Raw genomic sequence first — 26151 nt, 5'->3', positions numbered from 1 at the left:
CTCTAAAGAATGTATAAAGTTTTTTTTGTTTGCTATTTGAATCTCTTGCTCTGTGATGTTCTTTTGTAGTGATTTGTGTTGTGACTCCTTCTCTGTTTTTATAGCCGAGAGATGACCTCTGGCTCTGCTCTGCTTTTTCCTTTACTTGTTCCTCTCAACTTCTTCCAACGTAACCACTCCACGCACTTACGAGCTTCTTTATCCATTTTTGGTTATAGGTTTTGATTTTTTCTGTCACCATCTTACTCTTAAACCCATTGAGTAACCCAGGAAACCGTGCCTCTGTGTTGCATTTTACCTTAATAGTTGTGTGAACTGAAAAAAGTGGCTTCTATTACTATTGGCATAAACTTGCTACTGTAAGTAAAATGGGAAGATGCAGAGTATCAACATTGCCAAAGTTATTCCACTTTTGCTCTCTCGCTTTTTACTCGACTGATGGACGAGTCATGTGTATGGTGGAACGATCACGACTTTTTTTTCTTTTCTTACTATACTAAGAATATACAAGAAGTGGTCCGTTTATGGTAGCACGCAAGTTTAAGAAGTCATATGATCCAAATTATGCTTTGGTCTTAGCTTGCTTTGGTGGTGGTAGTTCGACTCTAGTGCTGATTATGTAAGGAGAAGTCATATAATGTGTAGTGTGCAACAATTTCTAACACTTTTTTTTTACTAATTTGAGAGAGAGTGTAACGAAGACGTTAAACAAAACACAGTGGAGAGATGATGAGGTGGCACATATGGCCAATTTTGATGGTTGTTTGGTTCTTTTTTATTTTATATATATGCATTGAGAAAGAGTTTTTTATTCGTTAACATTTTAACAAGATCACAAATGTCACAAAGGAAAAGGTATTGAACCGGATCAGGTTTCATCGAAGATTCGGTTCTGTTCTGTTCTGTTTTTTGTAAATTACCTTCGACAATCCAAACAACAATAAACACTTTCATTAGTACTAGTGATGATGTAAACTACGAAGCTGTTTAAAGGTTGGAACAAATTTAGTATTACTTAAGTTTTAAACCTTTCAACATTGACATTTTCATTGGTCCTCCTCTTCTCTCGCCGTAAATACTAAGTCCCATCCCAAAACTCCTCTCTCCTGATATAAACATCTCAACTCAATACATGACGGATCTAATAAATTAAAAGATAATCGTCCTCTGGACACGATGTCTTCTTCCTCTGTATCGAAACGTTTTTTTTCAGTCTCTATCTTGGCAGTGGTGACCTTGCAACTCCCTTTTATACAGAGTGTTTTGTCCCTAAACCAGACCAATGCATATCTACAACACGTATGCATCAAAAGTGACGGGACATACAAGTCGGAGAGTTCATACGAGAGCAGTGTCAAAGTTATCCTCGATTTTATTGGTGCCGATCTAGACTACGGTTTCGGCAGCGGAAGCGTTGGTAGTAATGGTAGTGCCATCTACGCCAAGTTCCAGTGTCGGGGAGACACCTCTGAATCCAAGTGCCGCTCTTGCCTTACCACCGCCTTCTCTGGGGTAAATGAATGATCATAGTGCAAAAATAACTATGTAACAAAGTACAAAATAACATAGTTCTTGATATGTGACAGATTCGTAGACTGTGTCATAACAACAAAAGGAGAATAATATGGTACGACAACTGTATACTTGACCTTTCTTCGATCTATACCTACGGGGAGATCGATAACAAGCACATTTTCTATTTGTACAACGCAAAAGATGTGAACGGCGATACAAAGTCATTCAACAAGAACACGAGGGCTCTCCTCTATAAGCTGAAGGAGAAAGCAAGTAGGAAAGAACAAAAGCCCTACAGAAAAGACTACATGTATGCCGCCGGGGAGGAAAGTCTCGGGAAGATGAAATTGTACGCAATGGTGCAATGTACGCAAGATTTATCGGTTAAAAATTGCAGTGTGTGTTTGGATGGGATAATGGCAAAGCTCCCAAGATGCTGCAACGGTAAACAAGGAGGAAGAGTTTTGAATCCCAACTGTAATTTTAGGTACGAGCTTACCCTTTTGTACAAACTCAAAAGACTATCTAATGAAAGCTCCAAAAAAAAGGACATTCCTTTAGAAAACTGATTGAAAACTGAAGCTAATTGGGTTTGTTCTTTGATACTCTCTCCTGTTTTTGTAATTACTCTCAACGATGTAAACAACAATATTGTAAGACAAAAACTGATTCTGTTTGATCGTGCACAATAAAGGGAAAAACTTAAAGAACAGTAAGACAAAAGTGAACTGGTACAATTTCTTGAAACCTGATCATTCATCATCTTTCCACATATCTGCAAACTCATCAGGCTCCAATGGGTTTGAGAGCTCATGCATCTTTCTCCTTGTCTTAGCCTTGATCTTTTTAGCGAATTTCCCGGCTTTATTTCTCTTTTCCAAAGCTCGAATCTAAAGACACACAGACAGTTAAAATTTGCTTTCAGGAATGTCCTAAGATTCAATATGAAGTCAACTGACATTGATCGATGATACCTGATTTGGAGATACGTAGAACGGATTCTCATAAAGTGTTGGTCCTCCAAAGCTGCCTCCGAATATCTTGATTGGATTTAAACAAAACCTTGGACCAACCTGTTGTCAATAGTATATTTCACTCAGTCGAATTCACAGGCAAAATACTGTTCAAAGTTATAACTCTTTTGTCTACAAACCTCGATAAGGGTCATTTTATCCAAGCCGCCTTTTGCAACCTTATCTGACTCATTGTGAGGAACTGAAATCTGGTAGTTCCGGAACCATATATGGTCATCGACAATGGAGAAAACGAATACATGGTCATGGTAAGGCTTAGATTTCCTGTGCTCCTTAGGAACTCCAAATACCTGAGAAATAAAGAAAACAAACTAATTAGGATGTGGAAGTCTCAGATATTATCGACAACTAACGGACCAAAAACATTATTCCGTGAGAATGAATCTGGTAACAACCTGAGTAAGCATCTCCTTCAGGAGTTTCCAGTGGGCATCTTTATCAAAGTTGGATGAGAATGTCAAAAGCGGACGCGACCCTTTTAGGTGATTTCCAGTAAGTTTCAGCTCTTCCATTGTGTGTACTTCAAAATACAGAAAACAAAAGTGAAACCCCATTTAACCAACAATTCATGGCTCCAGAAACAGAACACAGTTATACACGCTGATTAAACCCATCATAGCTAAACATGAGCCTACATATATCAGAAACTTATCGCTTAAAAACTAAACTTTGAGAAGTTAGAGACTTACCAGCATTAACCAAGAACTTCACAGACGGTCCAGCAGGGGATTTGACCATCCATAAGTAAAGATCTTTATGTTTCCTACACTGCAAATGGAAACACAAACAAACACAAATCAATCAACCAATACCTTCAAACGATCGTCCATTTACATCAATAAGTATATATACACATAAGCTTGCATAGGGTATCCTAATCACAAGTTTCTAAGGTTTGAGGCTAAATGAACAAAAGCTAAGCCTAGAGAAAAGTAAGTAGCAATAAAGATGGAACCTTTACCTCGAAAAACAAACAGGAAGAAGAACCCTTAAGCCCAATAAGCTCATTCAAAGTCGCGCCTTTGCTGCTCTTAGCTTCAACTTTACTGTCCTTCTTACAGTGTGGTAGAAGCGAAACCATGTTCAACATCAGATGCCGATACCTTCACACAAAACACACAAAATCAATTCAAAACCCTAAAACACAACCAAACCCAAAAGAAAGGAAACAACAAATTTAACAAAAATTAAACTCAAACCTGAAACTAATCCGACGGGAACAAGTAACCAAAACCTTCTCTTTATTCCTGAATACAGACGAAGAAGACAAAGCTTTAGATTTCTCCGCCTCGCCTTCGCTTTTATCTTTCCATCCCAACAGAGTTCTCTTGGGTCTCTCAGGAGCAGACTCATCGCTCTTCTTCACCGGTGCCGGCGCTTCCGTCTCGCTATGCTTCCGCTTCCTCCCCATTTTTTTTCCGTCCGCGCAGAGACTTTGTCAAGTGAAATCAACTCAACCTAGGGTTTTAGGTTTAGCAGAGAGTTTTAAGGTAAAAGGAGACAAAGAACCATGGGCTGGGCCTTATTGGGCTTACTTTAAGGCCCATTAATAATTTTCCAACTTTTTGATGCAACGATGTGTGTCATCACTTCGTCGCCGTTCAGCACCGCTTAGTGAGAGTGAGAGAGAGATGGGAGAACGTTTCTTCCAAAACGAGTTGCCGGAGTTTGTACCGGAAGAATCCGCCGGAGATGAGGAGACTGTTGCCGGAGGTAAAGATTCGTTGACGAGACTGCTCTCACTTCCGTACAAATCATTCTCCAAGAAGCTTCAGAGACTTGCTCTAAGCCTCAAAGATACGGTAAAAAAAACTCACTCTTCAGTTTGATTTTAAGTTTTGGTTTGTAAGCTACTGAAATTTCAATTCTATGTGTTTAAAGGTAGTGTTGGAGACATGGGAACGATCTGGAAAACGTGTTCGAGACTATAGCCTGTATACTGGAGTTCTTGGGACTGCTCATCTCTTGTTCAAGTCTTATCAAGTCACAAAAAACGAAGATGATCTTAAGCTATGCTTAGAGATTGTTGAGGCTTGTTATGTAGCTTCAATAGATTCTAAGTAAAGTCCTCTTTTTTAAAATGATTACAACAGATATTATGAGTAATTTTAAGCTAATTGACGCATGATGAGCGTGGTTTTTAACAGGCGTGTTGTGACGTTTATATGTGGTCATGCTGGTGTATGTGCTCTTGGTGCTGTTGCTGCCAAGCATTTAGGTGATGAGCAGTTGTGTGATCGTTACTTGGCCCGTTTCAGTGAGGTAAGTCTAGTTTCTTTTTTTTTTTTGCAAATAGATTGACTTGAGTTTTACTCTGCTTGAGTGTTGCAAACTTGGTGTTATTAACAGATTCGGATTCCTAGTGACTTGCCATACGAGTTGCTATATGGTAGAGCAGGATACTTGTGGTCATGTTTGTTCATGAATAAGCATATTGGTCAGGAGTGTGTATCATCTGCAAAAATGGTAAGAAAGTTTTAAGTTTCTTTTGGTTGCTTGACTATGGAAGTTCAAAATTAGCCATCTGGTTTCTTTGTAACTTCAGAGGTCAGTGGTTGAGGAAATCTTCAGGGCAGGAAGACAGCTAGGGAAAAGAGGAAGTTGTCCGTTGATGTACGAGTGGCACGGCAAGAGGTACTGGGGTGCTGCACACGGTTTAGCTGGGATCATGAATGTTTTGATGCATATGGAACTTGAACCAGATGAAATCCAAGATGTCAAAGGTACATTAAGCTATATGATACAAAACCGTTTTCCTAGTGGAAATTACCCATCTAGTGAAGGAAGCGAATCAGATCGCCTTTTTCACTGGTGTCACGGTGCTCCTGGTGTTGCTCTCACCCTCGTAAAGGCAGCTCAGGTACTAACCTTTTTTACATTGAAATGCTCTTTATCAGTAAAACCATAAGGCAACACTCATTTCTGGATATTGTTCAGGTTTTTAAGACAAAGGAATTCATAGAGGCAGCAATGGAGGCAGGAGAAGTAGTGTGGAACCGTGGATTGCTTAAACGATTAGGAATCTGTCATGGTATCAGTGGGAACACATACGTGTTTCTTTCTCTATACCGGTTAACAGAGAAACCAGAGTATTTGTACCGAGCAAAAGCGTTCGCGTCTTTCCTCCTGGAAAAATCAGAGAAGCTCATCTCAGAAGGTAAGATGCATGGAGGAGATAGACCCTTCTCTCTCTTTGAAGGTATAGGAGGAATGGCTTACATGTTTCTCGACATGAACGATCCAAGACAAGCTGTGTTTCCAGGCTATGAGCTCTAAAACGTATAAACCTTCCCAAGTTACAATAAAGCTTAGATACTGCTGAATGTAAAATAGCTGTCTATATTATATAAGATTTTATACATCACAAGAAAACCAAAAAGCAAATATGACGAATACAAGCAAGAAGCAAATCTCTAACATAATCAAAGTTTAATTATCCTATTTGATCAGTGAGTGGATAATAAATGGACAAACTCATTCAGGGTGTAGGTTTTACTTGCACGCACTAGTAATGTGGGTTTCGGTAATCATCTCGAGCACGCGAATAGGAGATGTAGTAGAACTGAGAGACAATAGCAGTGAAGAGAGCAAAGGAAGCACCAGCAGCAAACACTCCTTTACGGATCACTTCACAACTTGGAGGGCTATCGATGTTCCACATCCTTCTGTACTTGGTGTGGTAAGCGTTTCTGATTGATCCCGCAAGCAAACATATCTCAGCAATCAAGAAAAACACCCTGTCCAAAACCAAGAAGAATGATGAGTCAGTACTAAATGAATGAAACCTATACGAGGTTTTTTGATAAGCTGCATAGAGCTTTACCAACAAACGAGGAAGAGCATAATAGCACAAGCTCTTGAACCACCGGGGTTAAGAGCTTTGCCGCAGCAGAAACACCGGCTAGCTATCATAATAATGACTTGACTAATCAAGAGGAGCACAAATGCACCAGCTCCATAACTTGTAGCTATGTCTGAGCCATACTCACAATACTCATAAACCTTCTCCTTGTCTGGAACAACCGTACCCTGCAAAACAACAAAACAAAGAACCCAAGAACCTTAAGATAGATCTTCAGCCATTTCCTTCTACACCAAACCACTAATCTACAACAAAACCATTACATTAATATCTACAATGCAGTAATCAAATATTATTCATATAATTCCTTTTAAATTCATCCAAAATCTTGAGATTACTGGTAGATTCCATTTTTCAGCTCCGTATTGATCAAGAAACATGATTCTTGAATCAGATCTGATAAAGAGTCCACTACAAGAGATCGCACCGACAGAGATTTTGGAACCAAAGAAGAACTCACAAGCAATTTGAAGTCTAAACACTATTCTCACATATTTATCTAAATAAAGATAACAATCTCATAAACCAAAATTTGACTTCAAGAGAAATCTGAAAGAGAGTAACGAGCAGTAAAATTAAAGAGAGAGAGAGAGAGAGAGAGAGAGAAGTGATTCTTACGACACTTCTTCTTTGTTCAGCGGCAATGGCTAATCCAACAGCAATGAGATCTAGAATGAAGACAATGACGATCACCAGCTTTGAAGCCATGACGATTTTTTTTTCTCAGAGCTTTTCTTGTGATTTCTCTTTTTTATCTTTCCCCTCGAACTTGTATCGTTTTCTTGATTAAGTAATATATATAGACGAAAATGTCAAGAGACTGTGACCGGATTAAAGAAGATGAAATGACTATTTCTTTTATTTTTATAGTAAAAAAAAAAAAGACAACGCAAATTCGTTGCTATATATATATATATATATATTTTTAACAATTTAAACATATACTATTTTTTTTAAGTTTCAGTAAATTAGTGTTAGTAAGTAAAATAATTAATATCTGCACGTGGTGCAGGTGAGGGTTTCGTTTGCTTTATCTACGGGTTAATTAAAGGGATCATGCATATATAACTTGTTTGGTAATTAAAGTTCTTATTAGACTAATTTCACCTAAGAACACGGCCAAAATGAAACGTAAACTAAGAACGTTAATGAAATATTAAAAGGAAAAAAATGGAATTTAATGCGTAACAGTAATTGTCTTTATGAAAGTCAAATTGAATGCTTAATTAGATATATTTAAAACGGTTGATCATGTAAGTAAATGTGCGCAGTTAAACCGGAATCCGGTTAGGCACTATCTCTCTCGGCTAATTGAATCCAGCCTTTGGCCAATCATATAGGTCCACGTACTAGATAGGTGAATTTTGGGCTATTGCAGGGCTAAAGTTGTGTTCAGATGAATCGATAGATGCTTGTATGAACCATTGAATTAGTATGTTCGTGAATTTTGATTGGTTGATGCTTATATGATCCATTGAGTGAACAAAACATAATGATCATAATTTGTAGCAATTCTCTGCCGTTTGTAGTTTTCTAACCAACCATTCGCAGTACAACAAACGCAATTTTATGGTTTACAAACAAAAATGAATATAACTATTTTTTTAATTTGGGTTGGTCATCGAAGAGATAAAAACATATTGGGAGATTCGTTCAAAACTATACAGTCAGGGATGATCGCTACAATAAACCATGATTTGGATTACTATCGATTTTAGTTTATATCAATTTTACTTCCTTGCAATTGTAAATAGACATTTATGATGTTTTTGTTTCTATACATTCCTAGATGGAATATGATAAAAATTCATCTTCTTCTTTTTTTTTAAACTGAAAGACAAGACTTATTTTGATTATGTTTGTAGGTAGAGTTTTTATTTATTGTGGTTTAGTTTGATTATAATTAAAATATCAAAATAAATAATAGAAAACAAGCCTTTTGCTAGGACACATTGCGACGGAGTACAGCTCTCGCAAATTTGCGAGAGATTTACTAGAAAACAAAAAACCATAGCACATCCTTCGCAAATTTGCGAGGAACTCAGTCGTCGCAAATCCGCTGCTCAATTGCGACGGATTTACGACAAATTCGCTGGGAAGGTCCCTTTCCTCGCAAATCCATCGCAATATTGCGAAGATTTTGCAAGAACACACTCCATAACAAATTTGCTATGGAATTGCGAGTGATTTGCGAAAGCCATAGCAAATCCATTGCAAAGTTAGGATAATAATTTTTTAAATATTACAAAACTTAATAGAATTATTCTGAAATACATTTGAATGTGTTCATAAGGTGAATTTACTAACTTTTAACATTATTTTGATGGTTTTTGCAAATTAGATATTCTAGGTTTGCGACAAATTTGCGACGGATTTGCTAAAGTCATAGCAAATTCGTCGCAAATCCATCGCAAACTACTCAATACATAGCAATTCCCTCACAAATTACAACCCTAAACCCTTACCCCTAAACCCTAAACCCTAAAGACTTATTACATTACTATTAATGTTAAAAAAAAGATGAATCCAAAACTTATAATCAAAGATAGCAGTGCAACACAAAATTGTTAGAGAATTGGACAATTTGGCAAATATTTGTCTCAATGTAATGAACTTATATGTGATATAGTGTAGAACATCATCATGTTTAGAGTAAGATGCAAAATTGGACAATTTTGGAAAGTTTGATGATAGAAAAGAGTATAATGAAACTATTGGACCTTATAATATACTTGAAGTTAATTTGACTAATTTGTTACAATCATTTTGATGGTTTTTTCAAATTAGATATTCAAGATTTGCGACAAATTTGCGACTGATTTGCTAGACCCATAGCAAATTAATCGCAAATCCATCGCAAACAACACAAAACATAGCAATTCCCTCGCAAATAAAAACTTTAAACCACTAAGACTAATTACATTACTTTTACTATTAATGATTTAAAAATGATATAATTCAAGAATTATAATCAAAGATAGGGCACTAATGACAATTGCAAATCCTAAACCCTAAAGACTTTGCGAGGGATTTGCTACATTCCCTCGCAATTTGCTCGCAAAAACTCTAAATTATAAAATTTTAAATTAATTAATGTTTGCGAGGGAATTGTGAGGGTACGTAGCAAATCCCTCGCAAATTTGCTCGCAAAAACTCTAAATTATAAAATTTTAAATTAATTAATGTTTGCGAGGGAATTGCGAGGGACCGTAGCAAATCCCTCACAAATTTTGCATTGGAATTGCGACGCCGTTAATTTCCTATATAACTAAAAAACCTAGTTTGAGCGAAGCTCAAACCCAGCCGACAAACCCTAATTTTCTTCTTCTTCTTCCGATTTCTTTCTTCTCCGGTTGTTCTCTTCTCCTCTCTCTTCTCCTCTCTCTTTTTCCGGTGAAACCTTCTCCGACCCTTACTCCTCCTCTTCTCTCTTTTCCTTTGAATCTCTTGTCCGGTTAGTCTCCTCCTCTCCCTTTCTACCTCTATCTCCGGTGAGTCTCCTCCTCTCTTCTCTATCTCCGATTACTCTTCTTATTCTCTCGATCTGAAAGTCTTGTTATTTTAGGGTTTAGATTTTTATTTTAGGGTTATGATTTGGGGGTCAATTTTTAGTTTAGGATTCTAATTTCGAGTTTAGGGTTCTTATTTCGTGTTCAATTTCGATTTTAGGGTTTCAATTTTAGGGTTTCAATTTTAGGGTTTCAATTTTAGGGTTTCGATTTTAGGGTTTTGATTCTAGGGTTTTGATTTTAGGATTTTGATTTTAGGATTCAAATTCGAGTTTAATTTGTTTTTTGTATAATTTTATTGAATTTTGGTTTTAGTGTTTAAGTTTAATTTTAATTTTATTTGATTCAGATGTCTTCTCGAGACCAAAACGGGTCTGTAAACCAAAATGTTTACAGCCAGTTCATATCATCTCAAGGTTTATCTCCTCCCATCTCTGCTCGAGGGATACTCTCTACTGGCCCTTCTCAAAGGTTACCTTCTCCTGCTTCTTCTCAGGGAACCTCACCGGCAACACAAGATAACCATAATGCAGCCTTTGCGGGGGTGCAAAATGATCTTCCTCCTCAGCAATCAACTTCGTGTGTCAACGGTGTAAGTGCCTCTCAAACTTTTTTCACTTTGGAAGAGTTGCTTGCAAGTCCTGGGCGTGTTGGCTTAACAAAACTGGATCCTAATCGACCTCCGGGTACTATATGGTGAGAATGTTAATGATCTGACTTATAGTTTCTCTTTATGTTTTGTATTTTCAATGATCCTCATTCATTTTATCTTATGTATGGTAGGTTTGACCAGGATTCTTCGGTTGATGCTACTGTCCGGGCCATTTTTGAAAGAGATTTCAAATCAGTTCATGCCAATTGGACCCAAACACCAGCTCCGGTTGTAAACCGGTGGTTTGAAACTTTTGCGGTAAGTTACAGATTTGTTGATGTGTTTAAATTACAGATTTTGTGTGTTTATCACTTGATTCTGTATCTGATTTTGTTTGTGATTCATTTTATGTCTTTACAAGAAAACATATAACTGGGATTCTGGATAATGTTTGTGTTTGTGTTAATGTTTATGCTTCATTGTTTATGTTAATGTTTATGCTTCATTATTTATGTTAATGTTCATGTTTGTGTTTGTGTAAACACTTATGTTTGTGTTTGTGTAAACACTTATGGTGTGTATATGTTTTGTTGGCAGGTTGCTCCGAAGAAAAAGAACCGGATATATGGGGTTGGTAACATGCAAGCAGAAGCATCTTCAGCTCAAATTGGTCAACCGCCTCCTCCTTCTGAAGATCCACTCGTTCTAGCTGCGAAGCTTGCTGCTGCCGAAGCTGCTCTTGCAATGCAGGCAACTCAACTACAAGAAAATTCGGAGAAAATGCATAGTTATGATGCATACTTCGAATATCTTGTAGAGAAAGATCCAGACTTTGCTGGTAGATTTCCCAGAGAAGATTCGGCGACCAGACCTCCGACCAGAGATGCAACCACCGGAGAACCTACCACCGGACAATAATAAACACTCATGAACTCTCTTTTATCCTTTGAACCTCTCATATGTAATGACTTTTATCTTTTGAACCTCTCATGTGTAGAACATAATCGGTTATTAGGATTTGTTAACTTATTTTGTAAACTTAATACTTATAATTACAGCTTTAATTTGCATAAGTTTTCAAGGTTTAAGTTTAATTTTAATTACAGGGTTTAATATTAATTAAGCTTACCAAAATCAAAATTTTAATTTTTTTAATACCGTTATTAGAATTTGCGACAGAAATATTAACTGCAAATGTATCGCAAATTTGTGAGGAATTTACTAGATACATAATTTGCGAGGATATTGCTAGACAAAAAGTTCCTCGCAATATGCGTGAGATTTGCGAGGGAAAATTATTCCTCGCAAAACTTGCGAGGGATTTGCAACGTTGACCAATTTGCGAGAAGCGATTTGCAAGGAACGGACGTCCCTCGCAAATCTCTCGCTTTTGCCGATTTGCGAGGGATTCGCGATATATATGTTCATCGCAAAAGACATGTTTTCTTGTAGTGAATGGTGTAAAATATACTATTTTGAGATTAAAAATTGTCGCAGAAACAGTTAAATTAGTCGCCGGAATGAATGTCAATCAGTCGTAACTGTTGCTAGAATATTAAGCGATCAGTTATTATTCTAAAAACAGTCGATGTGTCGCTTTTAATAAACACCACCATCATTACTTTCTGCAATTTTGTGTTTAAAGTAGCAATAACACAATGGTTTTCTTTGGTCGCTATCGCTGCTTCAGCGATCATCAAAAGAACAGGGCCAAAATGAACTTAGCCACATATATTTCTTTTTCAACCAAGACATACACCAAAACTCGGATCTTGCATCCACAATCAATATTACATAATGGACTTTGTTGGCCCAATACTTTGTTGCATTCCCTTGGCTTGTGGTCGAGTCCTGTCTTTTTCTTCAATTCAAGGGACAAGACTCAATTTCCAACTTTCATCGTGTTCTTGAGAAGGTCTATCAAATTCAAATGATAACAAATTAAAGAGCACGAATTCAACAGTCCATGCGTAGTGTGGACAGAGAAAGAAAAAATAAATAAATGTTTTCTTGTCTACTTTGTGACTAGAGATTCTCTCAGCGTATTCGTGGAAAGATTGTAACCTTTGTCGGCTAAATTATAATCAAACGAGAACATAGAAACAAAAAAATATATGTATATCCAAGGTGAGGTCTTAATATATTGTAGTCCCTTCTACATTGAGACCTAAACGACCGTTAGTTTTGTTTTTGCCATGAAGAAAATGACTGGTATATTCCCCAAGGGTATAGTCCAAGTTGGGGCACAAGTATGAATCGACCTTAATTCAAACCGAAAAAAATAGTTTCCTTTGGATCGATACCAACTGGTAGTTCGAAACAAGTATAAATAAAAATTTAGTGATCTTCGAGTATCTTCTTAATTGCCATGAGTAAACTATATAAGACCCATGGGTTTGCTATATACATTTTCTTTACGTTATATTAGAAAAAGTTACATCCACTAGCTGTTTTCTAAATGTTGAATTGTAGAGAAGGTTCTTATGACAAATCATCATGTTGATAGAATACCTTAATAAGAGATTGTCTTCTTTTGATGATTAGTCTAAACTTTCTGATTAGGGTTTGAATGAATGTGCACTATGTTATGGTCAAGTTAATCGAAATTTAAATTTGATTTAGTTTCAACAATCTGTATTATTTCTTACCTTTTATTTTCAGTAAAAAAGATGTACATTCAAAACAGTCACGTCCAAAAAAATTGATAATTTGTATTTTTTAAAAGTTTTACAAATAAACAAACTTCATTGAAAAATAAAAACTTTTTTTAAAAAAGTTTTAATTCTGTACAAAAACTAAAAAATTATGAGGGGATTTGTGTTGAAATTTTGATAGTTTCATGATCTCTCAGAAACTTGTCAAAAATTTATAACGAAATTTTTTAACGCATAATCTATTCGAAATTCGTTGAAATATCTAATGAATTTCTGATAAATAAAAAATACAGTAAATATATGAAACATTCGTAGAAAATTTACGACATACTTCCGGATTGAAATTTTTGACCATAATATTAGAACACAAAAGTTACTAAACTGGTGGATGCAAGAACAATTATAACTAAGATTGCGAAACTGGTGGTTGCGAAAGCAATTACAACAAAGGTTAATAAACCAGAGAAATCAATTACAGCGAAACCTGATGGGAGGATTGATTTGAAAAACTTGATCGCAAAAACACAACATAAAATTCATTGGAAGAGACATCGATCATCAAAGAGAACACATTGCAAGGCAGAGGATGGCTGCTCTCTTAGCTCGAAATCAAGTAAGTAAACAATATCTCAATTTCAGTACATAGTTTTTGATATTTATGTGCATTAAGTTAATTTGCTTTCAGGTTCTAATCAGTGTAAGCTTTCTGATTAGGGTTTCAATGAATGTGCACTATGTTGTGGTCAAGTTAATCGAAATTTAAATTTTATTTACTTTTAATGATCTGTATTATTTCTTACCTTTTATTTTCAGTAAAAAAAATGTACATTCAAAACAGTCATGTCCAAAAACAAATATTGATAATTTGTATTTTTAAAAAGTTTTACAAATAAACAAAACTTCAATGAAAAATAAAAACTTTTTTTTTTAATTCTCTACAAAAAAGAAAGAAGCTACGAGGGGATTTATGTTGAAATTTTGACAGTTTCATGATCTCTCGAAAACTCGTCAAAAATTTATAAAAAAAAATTTTAATGCCGCTGAAATATCTAATGAATTTCTGATAGATAAAATATACAGTAAATATATTAAACATCCATAGAAAATTTACGATATACTTCCGAATTGAAAATTTTGAAAATCTTTTTAATGAATTTTTGACCATCTTCTCGTAAGAATTCACTTGCTTTCTCATAATATAAATGGTAAAAGAAAAATCATACTTATGTATACACTTACTAACTATTTTTGGTAACTTGGATCGATTTTAGAATAAAACTCTAAACTACCTATAGAGGATCATATTCATGAACAATACTTAGGTTCACCCCTAAGGGTGAACCTCTTCATTCACCTTCTTATAAAATAAGAAAATAAAATCTATAAACATTATTATAAAATTAAAAACTTAAATTGTTTTTTTATAAGCCCAAACCGATATCAAATTTGATTCTAGTTTTAAAATTCACAGCCTAACCATCTCATTTGTAAACCCAAACCGACATAGAATTTTATTTTAATTGTAAAATATAAACTCTAACCACTTCATCTGTAAACCTAAACCTACATATAATGTTGATTTATTTGTAAAATGTAAACTCTAATCACGTTATTTGTAAACCCAAACCGACACATAATATTGTTCTAATTTTAAAATTCTAAACTAAGCCAATATTTAACTTTCTTTAGTTAAAAGTATACATAATTTGTTTTCTTAATTTGCTTTACTTTTAATTTAATTTTAATTTATTTTTAAGTAAAATATTAGAAGGAAGATTCTAATTGGCGAGAGAAGATGTCAAGATGAGGTGAATCACCCAAGTAATTTTCTGTATTCATTCTTATCACGTAAAGTATTTACAATTTGGTTTATATACATAAATCTGACCTTAACACACAAAATGAGTCTTCTGCCACTTGAACAATACTAATTGCTATTTTATTTCATCATTTGATATTTGATAGTATGATAACATTATTATTTTTAAAGAGTAAATATGATCATATTATTCATTTGACTCTATGAATTTTACTTGTAGCGTAATACGTAATTAACTACATCAACCTCTTGAGTCTCATAAACTAAATTAAAAATGCATTCAAAATTATTACTTGGCTGGAGAGATGTTAGAAACTCACAAAACTATTGCTTCTCTTGAAAAAAAAAAAAAAGAATTTAGCTTATATTGGTTAACTTAATATAGCTATATTGGTTAACGAATTTAGCTACATTGGTTGACTTAATCTATAATAGCGAGACCACACAAAAACAAAAGAAGAAAAAAATATATGTATTTCTCCTTTAACTCGTTCGTACATGAGGAAAAGAATTTTCAAGCGCGCATGGTTAGCTTCTTTGACGGGAAATGGTCAAATCTATTTCAACGACTACATAATTATTTTTACCCTCACCTTTCTTATTCTTCATTCTTCTTACAACTTATACTTAGAAATAGGCATTCAACATGTCTATTACTTTACTTAGAAATATCGTATTTAATTATTAATTTATCGTTAACAAATTAACAAAAAAGAAATCAATGCACTCAAGTTAGTACCTACGAGTCCGTGTGTGCAGAGTTTTGGATTATTTAGTACTCTACAATTTAGTCATACATATATACTTTAGACTCTTTTTTTTTCTTTGGCAGCACATATATTGATATACATATATACTTATTACTAAGAAATATATAACTCTTGTGGGGGTTAATCCATTAAATTTATTATTATTTTTAGGTGACTCTCTATTTCAGAAAAAAATGGATTTTTTTTCTGTAAATATGTTATCGTCTTAACATAATATATAGTCACACTAAAAAATTGTATTATTTTGTATCCGACAGATATTTATATAAAACCTTGTCATGAATACTTAAGTGTGGTTTATTTTAGTGAAAAAATAATAATTTTAAGTTTATATGACTTAATCGATCAGAGAATTTGGTTGGAAATAATTTATAATAATAATTATTATAAAATGAACTATATTTTTGTTGACGCGGCCAACGTCTATTAAACATTCTATTCTTATATTGTTCAGAATCCACCATATTGCTCTTCTTTGTCTTCTTCTCTGATTCAAGCCCATTTATCCACGACAATTTTACTTCAAATCCTATATATATATATTTACATAAACATACACATACATAGTTAAAATACACCTAAGATACTCAAAGCCTTCTTCATCATCTCAAGCTCGACCTAATTACATCGTACGAGAAATTATAACCATGATCTCTAGGGTTTTCAACTTCATGAAAGAATCAAAAGCCGTTCAGCTAAACAACAAATTATTTCTTGATCTTCTCTCTGCCTCACCATCAGCCAAACCAAAACCTTTGCTCGACGTGTTCATCAACCATAGAGGATCCGACACAAAGAGAAACATCGCAACATTGCTTTACGACAACCTCAGATCCCGGAACTTACGTCCTTTCTTGGATTGCAAGAACATGAAGCCCGGAGATAAGCTTTTTGATCATATCAACAGCGCGATTCTCACTTCGAAAGTGGCTGTAACCGTTTTCTCTCCCAACTACTGCGACTCTTATTTCTGTCTCCACGAGCTTGCTCTGATAATGGAGTCTAGGAAGAGGGTCATACCAATATTCTGCGACATCAAACCTTCACAACTTGATGTTATGATTGAGAGGTTAACATGTTCTGATGATGAAATCCAAAGGTTTAGGTGGGCTCTTCAAGAAGCTAAAGACATCGTTGGACTCACGTTCGATTCCTACAAAGGGTAATTTTAATTTTCTATCAAAAGTTTATTATTATTTCTGTTCTATTGTTTACATTTTTGTTTATTAAGTTGCTGATTTAACTCACCATTTTTCGTTTCGTGTGGTATATAGGAATTTGTCGGAGGTTGTTACAGTTGCATCGGATGTTATCGTCGAGAGGTTGATCGAGTTAGAGGCTGAAGATGGAAATTTTTAGGCGTTTGGAAGAAGTTTTAATTAACTCCTAACTAATTGCTTCTCAATATTTTTTTTCTCCTAATCCTAAGATTAATTAATTTAATTTATTTCATTCATGCATATATATATATATATATATATATATATATATCTTATATCAATATTTGACTGGAGAGGCAACCGTTTTTTTTTTTTTTAATATGAGAATTTCTAAATCTCCTTTATTGTTTGTAGTTTTTTTTTTCTTTTTTGTGAGTGGCAAGTAATTACTTTGTAAGTTCAAGAAAAAAAAACATTATTTTTTTAACATAATTTATCTACAATTTTTAAATAAATACGAAGAATGCGTGCATATACATAGACGTTTTTAACATGACTGCATGTGTAAATGGAATAGTCAAAACAAGGTTCCGATTCAAATAATTAAATTTTCTTTACACGTAAACCATGGTTATTTTGAAACACAACTATGTCCACATTAAACATAATATTCAATACAAGTTTTAAACAAGATTGAAACATAGTTTGAGACAGATAAATATCATACATCCGCATATTCTCAACGTGTAAATTTTGAGTGCAAATGAGTTATGCAGAAGCAGAGCTTGTTCTGTGGGGGTTGGCGCGCAAACGTCTTTTTACTTGTGAAAATTAAAATGGGTTTGGGCTCTAAAACCCATCAAATTGTCATTTTTCTTGAAGCAGTTGGGAAGAAGTAAGAAACCACAACTCAAGCTTAGATAGGTCTCAATTAGACAGATCAGTTCAACGGAATTATTAGATATTTTATTAAGTTCAGAATCACACCTTTAAATAGAAGCTTATAATAGTTAAGATCAAAGATGATACTGCTCAATGGTTTTTAGCACAACAAGTGGAAGAAGAAGAAGCTCAAAAAGAGGTTCCTCGAGAGAGACCAGTAAGATCTTCTTGGAGACCCCGAGATAGACCTTGGTTAAAATGTAATATTGCTTTCTCTTGAGATAAAGTGTAGTGCTTGGGAGGGGCCGTTTGGGTTCTCCAAAATTTTAAAAGGTATTCTAGAAGATCTTTCATTGATATGGACTCGAAAAAAGAGATGGAACTAGAATGTTGGTTGTGGATATTAGAAAGCCTCAGAAGTCTCAAAATTAGAAGAGTTATTATCATAGTAGAAGCAAAAGATTTGATGCAAGCTATTCTTAGACCAGAAGCTTGGCCATCTTATAAATCTCAATCTGAGATTTTGCTAGCAGGATTAATGTATATACCTTTTTGGAAACTTCTTAAAAAGGATAGAAGTGTAAATAAAGGAAGATCGAATACAATCATATATTGCAGCACAACATCCACAATTATTGCATGGTTTGTTTAACCACGAGAGTTTCATCACTCCTGGATGACATCTTTTTGGCTCTCCTTTATACTGATGATTGTTATGATCCTTCTCTGGTAGTATTAACATAGATGGCTCTAAGTCATGTGAAAATAACCTTGTATTGGTTTTATAATAAATTATTCAGACGCAAAAAAAAAAAATAGAAGCTTATAATACATATCTATACTAAAAAGTGATTAACATTTACCAGAATACTCCACTCACCTTTTACTTTATTTTAAAATCCGAGAATAGTCTTCCAAGTTCCAAGTTCCAACTCTATTTTTTTTTTTTTGGTTTTATGTTTAAGTGCATGCCTAATAACTTTCTTTATTAAAAATATAATTAGAAATTTGGAGCCTGATCCCTATGCTATATGTATGATAAACGTCGTCACCGAATCATATGGCGTGCTTGATATATGACATAAACATGCTCGGTTTGACGTAATAACAGGTAAATAGTTTGTTGCTAACTTATATCAGGCTACATTAGCCCCTAAAAATTCGGGTTAGCATTTTGTTGTTAATGTTTTCGCTAAAATCAGGCTATATAGTTCTTTTTTTTTTTGTCAACAAAGAGAAATCAGCTCAAACAGGCTATATAATTCTTTCATAATCATTGTAGATATAAATTTCGGCTGATGATTTAACATGTTAGGAACAAAAAGTAAATGATTGGATCAGATTTAAAGATTAAAAGAAACAAAAAAAAAACAAGACAAGGGAAAAGGTTGAGAACTATTGATGGGTTTTTTTTTAGTATGACCCAATCAATACGGATACAATTAACAAATCTATGTCATCGAGTAAGATGACCTAAACTTCCGAATACACACACGTGCAAATAAGAAGTACCTTTGTTCAAAATTTAAATCTTTAAGAAATATATACATAATCCACATCTCTTAAGGATCACTACCCTTTTAGTTTAATTGTTTAAACGAGTCTTCGTTGAATATACATCATACAAAACTTGGATCCAGTCAAATATTTAATTCTCTGTTTTTTTTTTTGTTTTTTTTTTCTCTGGCGTCTTTTGTTTTCTCCGGTCCACAATATATTTTCCACACTCCAAAAAACAGAGAAAATGATATAAATAATGCAAAGACCAATCTTTGAGTTTCACTACCCCATTGATCCTTTGTCATTTGATAAAATGATAAATCATTAATTGATCGAAATGAGAGGCATATAATAAAAGAAAATATATGAAAGTAGCATCAAATATAATGGATGTTAGCACGAAAACTATTGAGTGAAAGAAACCCTTATAAATCTTTAAGTTTGGACACTAGAGAATTGGATAATGATCATAGTATAGTGATATAAGTCAAATATATCACTAGAGACGAATGAAGGCTTATCTATCTCCGTCTATTCTTTTGAAATGATATCTTCTTACTAACATCACAATTAATTTAGTTCTCGTTGTCTGTCTGATGTGTATGCAGTATGATTAAATTCTAACCTAAATATTAGTAACTGCAATGAAGTATTCTAGGCTTACTTAGATTAGTTATAACATAGAAAAAATATAATTCGTGTATTAATTCCATATACTCGATCAGAAAGAAAAAAAAAAACCTAGACAAGTTCAACCAATATATACAAAACATAGCTCGTAATTATATTTTATTCAACAACTCGAGCTTAAAACGTGGTCACATGTCTTGAATAGCAACAAAAGGAACAGCAAACCCATCTTACTATTCCAATTATATATATATATATATATATATACCACAAAATCGACACTACAAATACAGATATAAGATTATCGACTGCATTTTTATTTTAAAATAAAAGTATGGTCAAATTATTGTATATATATATTATCAAACATGGGTTTCAGAAAAATGATTTGACAAAATGGTGGTGAATCTATGTGATCTAATGGTTAAATGCGGAACTTTAGTTGTTCTAAACATGCTAAATTAGTCAATGACGACTACTACTTTTCAACTAAAAAAAACAGCATATTCTGAGAACAATATGGATTTATAATATACCACAACATCCTATTTCTAAATGTTAATGTTGAAAAAAAAAAAAAAAATCGTTAGTCAAAATCAAGTTCGTGCACTCTCCTTCGTCCATCGCTATAACGTCTTTTTGACAAATGACAACAACAACAACAACAAAAAAAATCGGGCCTAACTTGTGCGATAGACACGTGGACACGTGTCGTCACGTATGCAGTTTTGTCCGTATGGAAAACGCTTTCCATGTTGTGTAACCCTTAGGATGCATTGAACAGTTTCCTTTTGTCCTCCTTTGCTCTCAACTTCGCCTTTTTCCCTTTAAACCAATCAATCCATTACATCTGTCCTGTCTTTGTTTTTTCTTTGAACAACATTTGGCAAATATACATTTCAAAGAAACGCGTCAACAAAAAACACGTGAAGATTTAAAAATATCTCTCTCTCCTTTACTAAGTTCACATATATCGTCATGGTTACTGTTCAATCATTTCGCTACCATTTTTTTCTTCCTCTCGTTCTTAAATTTCAGGCCCCCTACGTACATATAGACGAATGAAATAAAATGGACGGTTCAATTTTGATTAATCGGACCAAAGAAAGTAAAATTTTATTGGCAATTCGAATCTTTAGATGCATGCCTGATTACTAATGTTTACTACTACGCGTATTAAGTTTTAAAATATCCTTTTTAATGAAAACATTTTAAATTATATATAAAAGGTATATCCAAATCACATTTTTTATTTTACATCATTCAAATTAATAAGTCATGTGCTACACTACATGTCACTCAAAACATCAAATTAGCAATTTTTGAAAATATTGATTTTTTCATATCCTAATATCAATCCACAATCCAAATCTTTTTTTATTGTAAAATTTAGTTCTAAAAATAGCGGACCAGAGTAATTTACTAGATGTTTTTCAACTTTTTAAAAGAAAATAATAATAAAAAATAGTACGAGGAAGAGCCAAATGAACTAACGTAGGTTAGGTTCAATGAACTCTCTCAAGGGATTGCATAAATCACGACGATCTAACTGACACACGTGTCAGAACTCACAAAAGTGTTTTAGAGATAAACACAAAAGTGGGTCCCAGTTTCAGTACACACGTTAATTAGCGGCGGTGGATTCACCTATACAACAATACTCTTATCATCATCCATGCATTGTTATATACAGTATATATATAGAAGCAGCTACACAAAGACCCAAACATTATTGTCAATAAATATCAAAGAAACACATAAAGAGAGACGACGAAACCAAAAAAACAAAATGGGTATGCAAGAAACCGACCCGTTAACCCAACTGAGTTTACCACCTGGTTTCCGGTTTTACCCGACCGACGAAGAGCTGATGGTTCAATATCTCTGTAAGAAAGCAGCCGGTTACGATTTCTCTCTTCAGCTCATCGCCGAGATCGATCTTTACAAATTCGATCCATGGGTTTTACCAAGTAAGTTATACGATTTCAACCCTTCTTCTTCAATGTTTATTATATATTTTCTTATCAGAGACTCATAATTTTCTTGGTGTGTATGTTTTATTGTTTTGTCAATTTTATAGATAAGGCACTGTTTGGAGAAAAAGAATGGTATTTTTTTAGTCCGAGGGATAGAAAATATCCAAACGGGTCAAGACCAAATCGGGTTGCTGGATCGGGTTATTGGAAGGCTACGGGTACGGATAAAATAATATCGACGGAAGGACAAAGAGTTGGTATTAAAAAAGCTTTGGTGTTTTACATCGGAAAAGCTCCTAAAGGCACTAAAACCAATTGGATCATGCATGAGTATCGTCTCATTGAACCTTCTCGTAAAAACGGAAGCTCCAAGGTAAATACAAAGAAAATGTAAAAATTAATACTATATATAGATTATATTTTTTTTTGTAACGTATCATTGAATTTTGTTGTTAATTTTTTTAATGCAGTTGGATGATTGGGTTCTATGTCGAATATACAAGAAGCAATCAAGTGCGCAAAAACAAGTTTACGATAATGTAATGAATGGTGGTAGAGAATTAAGTAACAATGGTACTTCATCAACGACGTCGTCTTCTTCTCACTTTGAAGACGTTCTTGATTCGTTTCATCATGAGATCGACAACACAAACTTCCAGTTTTCTAACCAAAACCAATTCTCCACGCTCAGACCGGAGTTAACCGAAGAGAAAACCGGGTTCAACGGTCTAGTGGATACGCCGAGCTTCGACTGGGGTGGTTTTGCTGGTAACGTTGAGCATAACTCCGTACCAGAACTCGGAATGAGTCATGTTGTTCCAAGTCTCGAGTACAATTGTGGCTACCTGAAGACGGAGGAGGAAGTCGAGAGCAGTCTCGAGTTTAACAACTCGGTCGGGTTTGGGTATTCGGGGCAAGTTGGTGGGTTTGGGTTTATGTGATGATTGATGATTTAATGCTGAGGCAATAAAAATTAAGTCGTTTGTTTTTGTCCCGTGGCAAATATTATGTACTTGAATTTTCAATTCTTTTGGGTTTTAGAGACAGACTCTCATAGATTTAGATGTAGATTCTTAATCTTCATGCCTAGAAATATTGACGTCTAGATTTTGTAACTTTTTTGTTGTTGTTGTTTAATGATCTTTCATATTGGTATAAATTTTCTGAATTGGAATTCCATAACTGGATTTGAAAATGGAGCGATGGGTAGCTGGAAACTTAGGTGTATAAAGTGGGCTTTGCTTGTTTGACCAGCTTGAAAAAGAGATGATAGAGATAAACAGTTTATACCGTACAAGTTTCAAACACATGTTTATTTCGGATCGACTATATATGCATTTGCATTTTAGGGTGTACATGATAAAAATAAACTCTAGATGGTCCATAATAAGTGGATCACACAAAAAGATGAAAACAAAAGAAAAGAAAAACAAATGTAGTTATTGCGCAACAAATTAAAGTGACGCGAACCATATATAATGAGAACACCAAATATTGAATGAGAATCATAATGATAAATGCAATGCAGATGAAATTTTGATTAGTCTTTTCTTATTCTATAAATTATAGTATTTTCTAGCATTTACCAAATATTGGATCTCACATAACGATTAATAACCAAAACTTAGCTCATTTGCTTCTAATGTAACGTATCCTTTCATCGAATCACATTGATTCTATTATAATTTGAGCGTGAGAGAATTTTCGCAAAGACAACCCCATTTTTGTATTTTCTAAGACTTTATTAACCATGTTAATGTAATTTTGATATTAAAAAAAAAACCGTGTTAATGTAACATGAAACACACAAAAGTTGGAACACGACCGAATTATTACAGAAATCTAATGAACTTTGGATTAGATAAATTCACTCTTATGTCTTTTTTGTTATTTTGTTTTTTCTTCTTTTGTTCTGGCAAGGTCTCAAACACTATAAGCATTATTATGTAATCCCTACACTTTTTAATGATATTTACATGTTTTTGGAACTTTTTAGAAGTTTTAATTTGCTATAATAAACCAAATAATTTTTTTTAAATTTGGACGTACGATAAATCAATTTTCCTGTTCATTCGTAATTGGAAAGATATTAGTCTAATTTATAATGGTTTCCAACCATCATCTAAATTTTTCTAACCGATGTGGAACGTTGTACATACACTTATTTATAAGTATTATAATATAGAAATTTTACATAATTTAAAAAATGTTAAATATTGAGATGACTGATCCCGATTGGTCATTTAAAAAATCTTAATATAGGCAATTCTGAAAATTTTTAAAAATGTTAATCAGTGAGATGTGAAATCTCTATTAATTATTTTAAATCCTAGGTGGACAGATTCATGAGCTTATATTTTATTTAGTATAGATTTACATTTATATATATATATATGAAGGGGTAGAATTAACAGATATCAACTTAGTTTGGTTTGCCCTCAAATGGTTGAACCACCTATCCTACGATGTTAATTATTTCTGAACAAATGTCATTTTCCTACGACGTATAAATTCAAATATCTGGAATATTTTGGAAAATCCGACAAAATATATATATATATATATATATATATATATATATATCCAAGTTAATGTTATTTAAGTTAATATCAAGTTGACATGCATGACACAACACATATATGCATCCACAACACAATGGTAACTTGTTTTAGTATGATACGGTAAGGTACTAAGGTTTGTTTTGAAGTCTTTTCATGACTTGTTTGATACATAGTTACATACGGTCTACGAACTTTGGATTTTCGGGTTGGCAAGACAACGGCATAGGTGATATGTATTGATTGGCCCATGGGCCAAATGCCCAAAGCAGAACTCAGGTTAGGATATAGCGAAATATTATTTGGTCATTTCTTTTCAGAACTGGAGCTCGACATTCTTTAAAATATTTTCATATTTAACTAAAAGTTAAGAGTTATTAAATTCGAATAAAACGGATGGTTAAGACAGATAAACGTGGATGTTTATATACTACTAGAACTTTTGTCTACATGGTTACTGGTTAGTATATAAATTTTCGTGCAAATTTATACTCTTTTATTTAAGTACAGTATATATCTAAAGAAAGAATTATCAATGATATAAAAATATTTTCCCAAACTTATCAGTTTAAATCACGACACACAAGAAAAGGGGTTTTGGCGTCAAATATACAATGACATATTTGACTTCAAAGCAAAAGCAATATCTTTAAAATCATAACAATGACATTTGTGATTAGAAAGAAAAATACATTTAACCGAGACAACAATAATTTTTTAGTTTGTATGGTTTGTGGTATTTGCACATGCGTGAACCACGGGTGGTTCGAAAAGCTCACTTAATTATAGCTGACAAAGCACACACACAATTAAGGAGCGGTCCTTAATCACTTTCCTAAACAAGCTTTAAAACAAGGCAGTATTAGCAAAAAGCAAACGACTACAAGAATCCATCCATTCTCTTTTTACGGCAAATTATTTAATTAACTCTGGACATAATTACCCCTAATCTAGCTTAGCTGTACTGAATACATACGCCTGACGTCACCATGTACGTTTATAATATTGATATTTTTTTTATCTGCTAGAATTTAATTTCTAAGGACACGTTTTATATCAAAATATTAAACTCACAAGTATTAACAAAAGAATTTTATTTTCTTGTTACATTTACATATAGCTAGTGACTTTCTAATTATGGACAAAAGTAAAGCATCACATGTTTAAAGCAACTAAGGTACAAAAAGTTATACTTGACCACATTCTCCGAATAGAGCACCGATCACTTAGTTGCTTTTTATTGCAAAAAGTATTGTTACGAGTAAAACTAGCGAAGGAAAGGTCATTTGGATGACCAAAATCATATTACAAAGTTTGAAATTAGGTTACCACATTATATATATGGTACGGACTACGTAGTGTAAAACTGAACAAGTTCAACATCATATATGTTATATCTATTTTTATGTATAGTTTTCTTGTTACTTGGAAGTATGTAATGTATATAGATGTAACTATGTATGTCTGCATGTGCATGCATGTATGTATCACGTATTCACGTATGTAATTAAATGTGTAAATGTAAATATGTATAATTCACGTATCCCATAGTCCGAGAAGTTTTAAACTCAATCCATGCAAGGCAGCATCGTCGGAAGTTTCGCACTCTCATGATCCGTTGGCTCATTTGATGATTGTACTGTTGCATAGCCTATTTACTTCCTTGTTTTTTTTTTTTTTTTTTTTTTTT

The 26151-nt window shown here is 33.7% G+C and overlaps 6 protein-coding genes across 6 annotated transcripts; 4 read left to right on the top strand and 2 right to left on the bottom strand.

The window, feature by feature from the left end:
* LOC104779335 (putative cysteine-rich repeat secretory protein 10) lies at positions 1089-2106 on the top strand. Its single transcript, XM_010503689.2, has 2 exons — positions 1089-1512; positions 1587-2106. The coding sequence occupies exons 1-2, from the start codon at positions 1177-1179 to the stop codon at positions 2082-2084; spliced, it is 834 nt and encodes a 277-aa protein (XP_010501991.1). The 5' UTR covers positions 1089-1176; the 3' UTR covers positions 2085-2106.
* LOC104778222 (ribosome biogenesis protein BRX1) lies at positions 2099-4019 on the bottom strand. The gene is made up of 7 exons (XM_010502615.1): positions 3749-4019; positions 3511-3652; positions 3239-3317; positions 2945-3069; positions 2669-2839; positions 2490-2588; positions 2099-2405 (listed from the first exon to the last, which is right to left on the bottom strand). The coding sequence occupies exons 1-7, from the start codon at positions 3958-3960 to the stop codon at positions 2268-2270; spliced, it is 966 nt and encodes a 321-aa protein (XP_010500917.1). The 5' UTR covers positions 3961-4019; the 3' UTR covers positions 2099-2267.
* LOC104778221 (lanC-like protein GCR2) lies at positions 4141-5908 on the top strand. The gene is made up of 6 exons (XM_010502613.2): positions 4141-4351; positions 4431-4609; positions 4697-4811; positions 4899-5015; positions 5095-5409; positions 5487-5908. The coding sequence occupies exons 1-6, from the start codon at positions 4181-4183 to the stop codon at positions 5823-5825; spliced, it is 1236 nt and encodes a 411-aa protein (XP_010500915.1). The 5' UTR covers positions 4141-4180; the 3' UTR covers positions 5826-5908.
* LOC104778220 lies at positions 5869-7201 on the bottom strand. The gene is made up of 3 exons (XM_010502612.2): positions 7030-7201; positions 6373-6578; positions 5869-6286 (listed from the first exon to the last, which is right to left on the bottom strand). Exons 1-3 carry the CDS (start codon positions 7117-7119, stop codon positions 6055-6057), a joined length of 528 nt encoding a protein of 175 aa, XP_010500914.1. The 5' UTR covers positions 7120-7201; the 3' UTR covers positions 5869-6054.
* On the top strand, positions 16403-17114 carry LOC104779334 (TMV resistance protein N-like). The gene is made up of 2 exons (XM_010503688.1): positions 16403-16917; positions 17030-17114. The coding sequence occupies exons 1-2, from the start codon at positions 16403-16405 to the stop codon at positions 17112-17114; spliced, it is 600 nt and encodes a 199-aa protein (XP_010501990.1).
* Positions 21635-22940, top strand: LOC104778219 (NAC domain-containing protein 19-like). Its single transcript, XM_010502611.1, has 3 exons — positions 21635-21897; positions 22008-22276; positions 22374-22940. Exons 1-3 carry the CDS (start codon positions 21717-21719, stop codon positions 22842-22844), a joined length of 921 nt encoding a protein of 306 aa, XP_010500913.1. The 5' UTR covers positions 21635-21716; the 3' UTR covers positions 22845-22940.

This window comes from Camelina sativa, chromosome 3 (genome assembly GCF_000633955.1).
Source record: "Camelina sativa cultivar DH55 chromosome 3, Cs, whole genome shotgun sequence".
Classification (NCBI taxonomy): Eukaryota; Viridiplantae; Streptophyta; class Magnoliopsida; order Brassicales; family Brassicaceae; genus Camelina; species Camelina sativa.
Note: the sequence above shows the minus strand (reverse complement) of the source record. Positions and strands in the feature narration are given on the sequence as shown.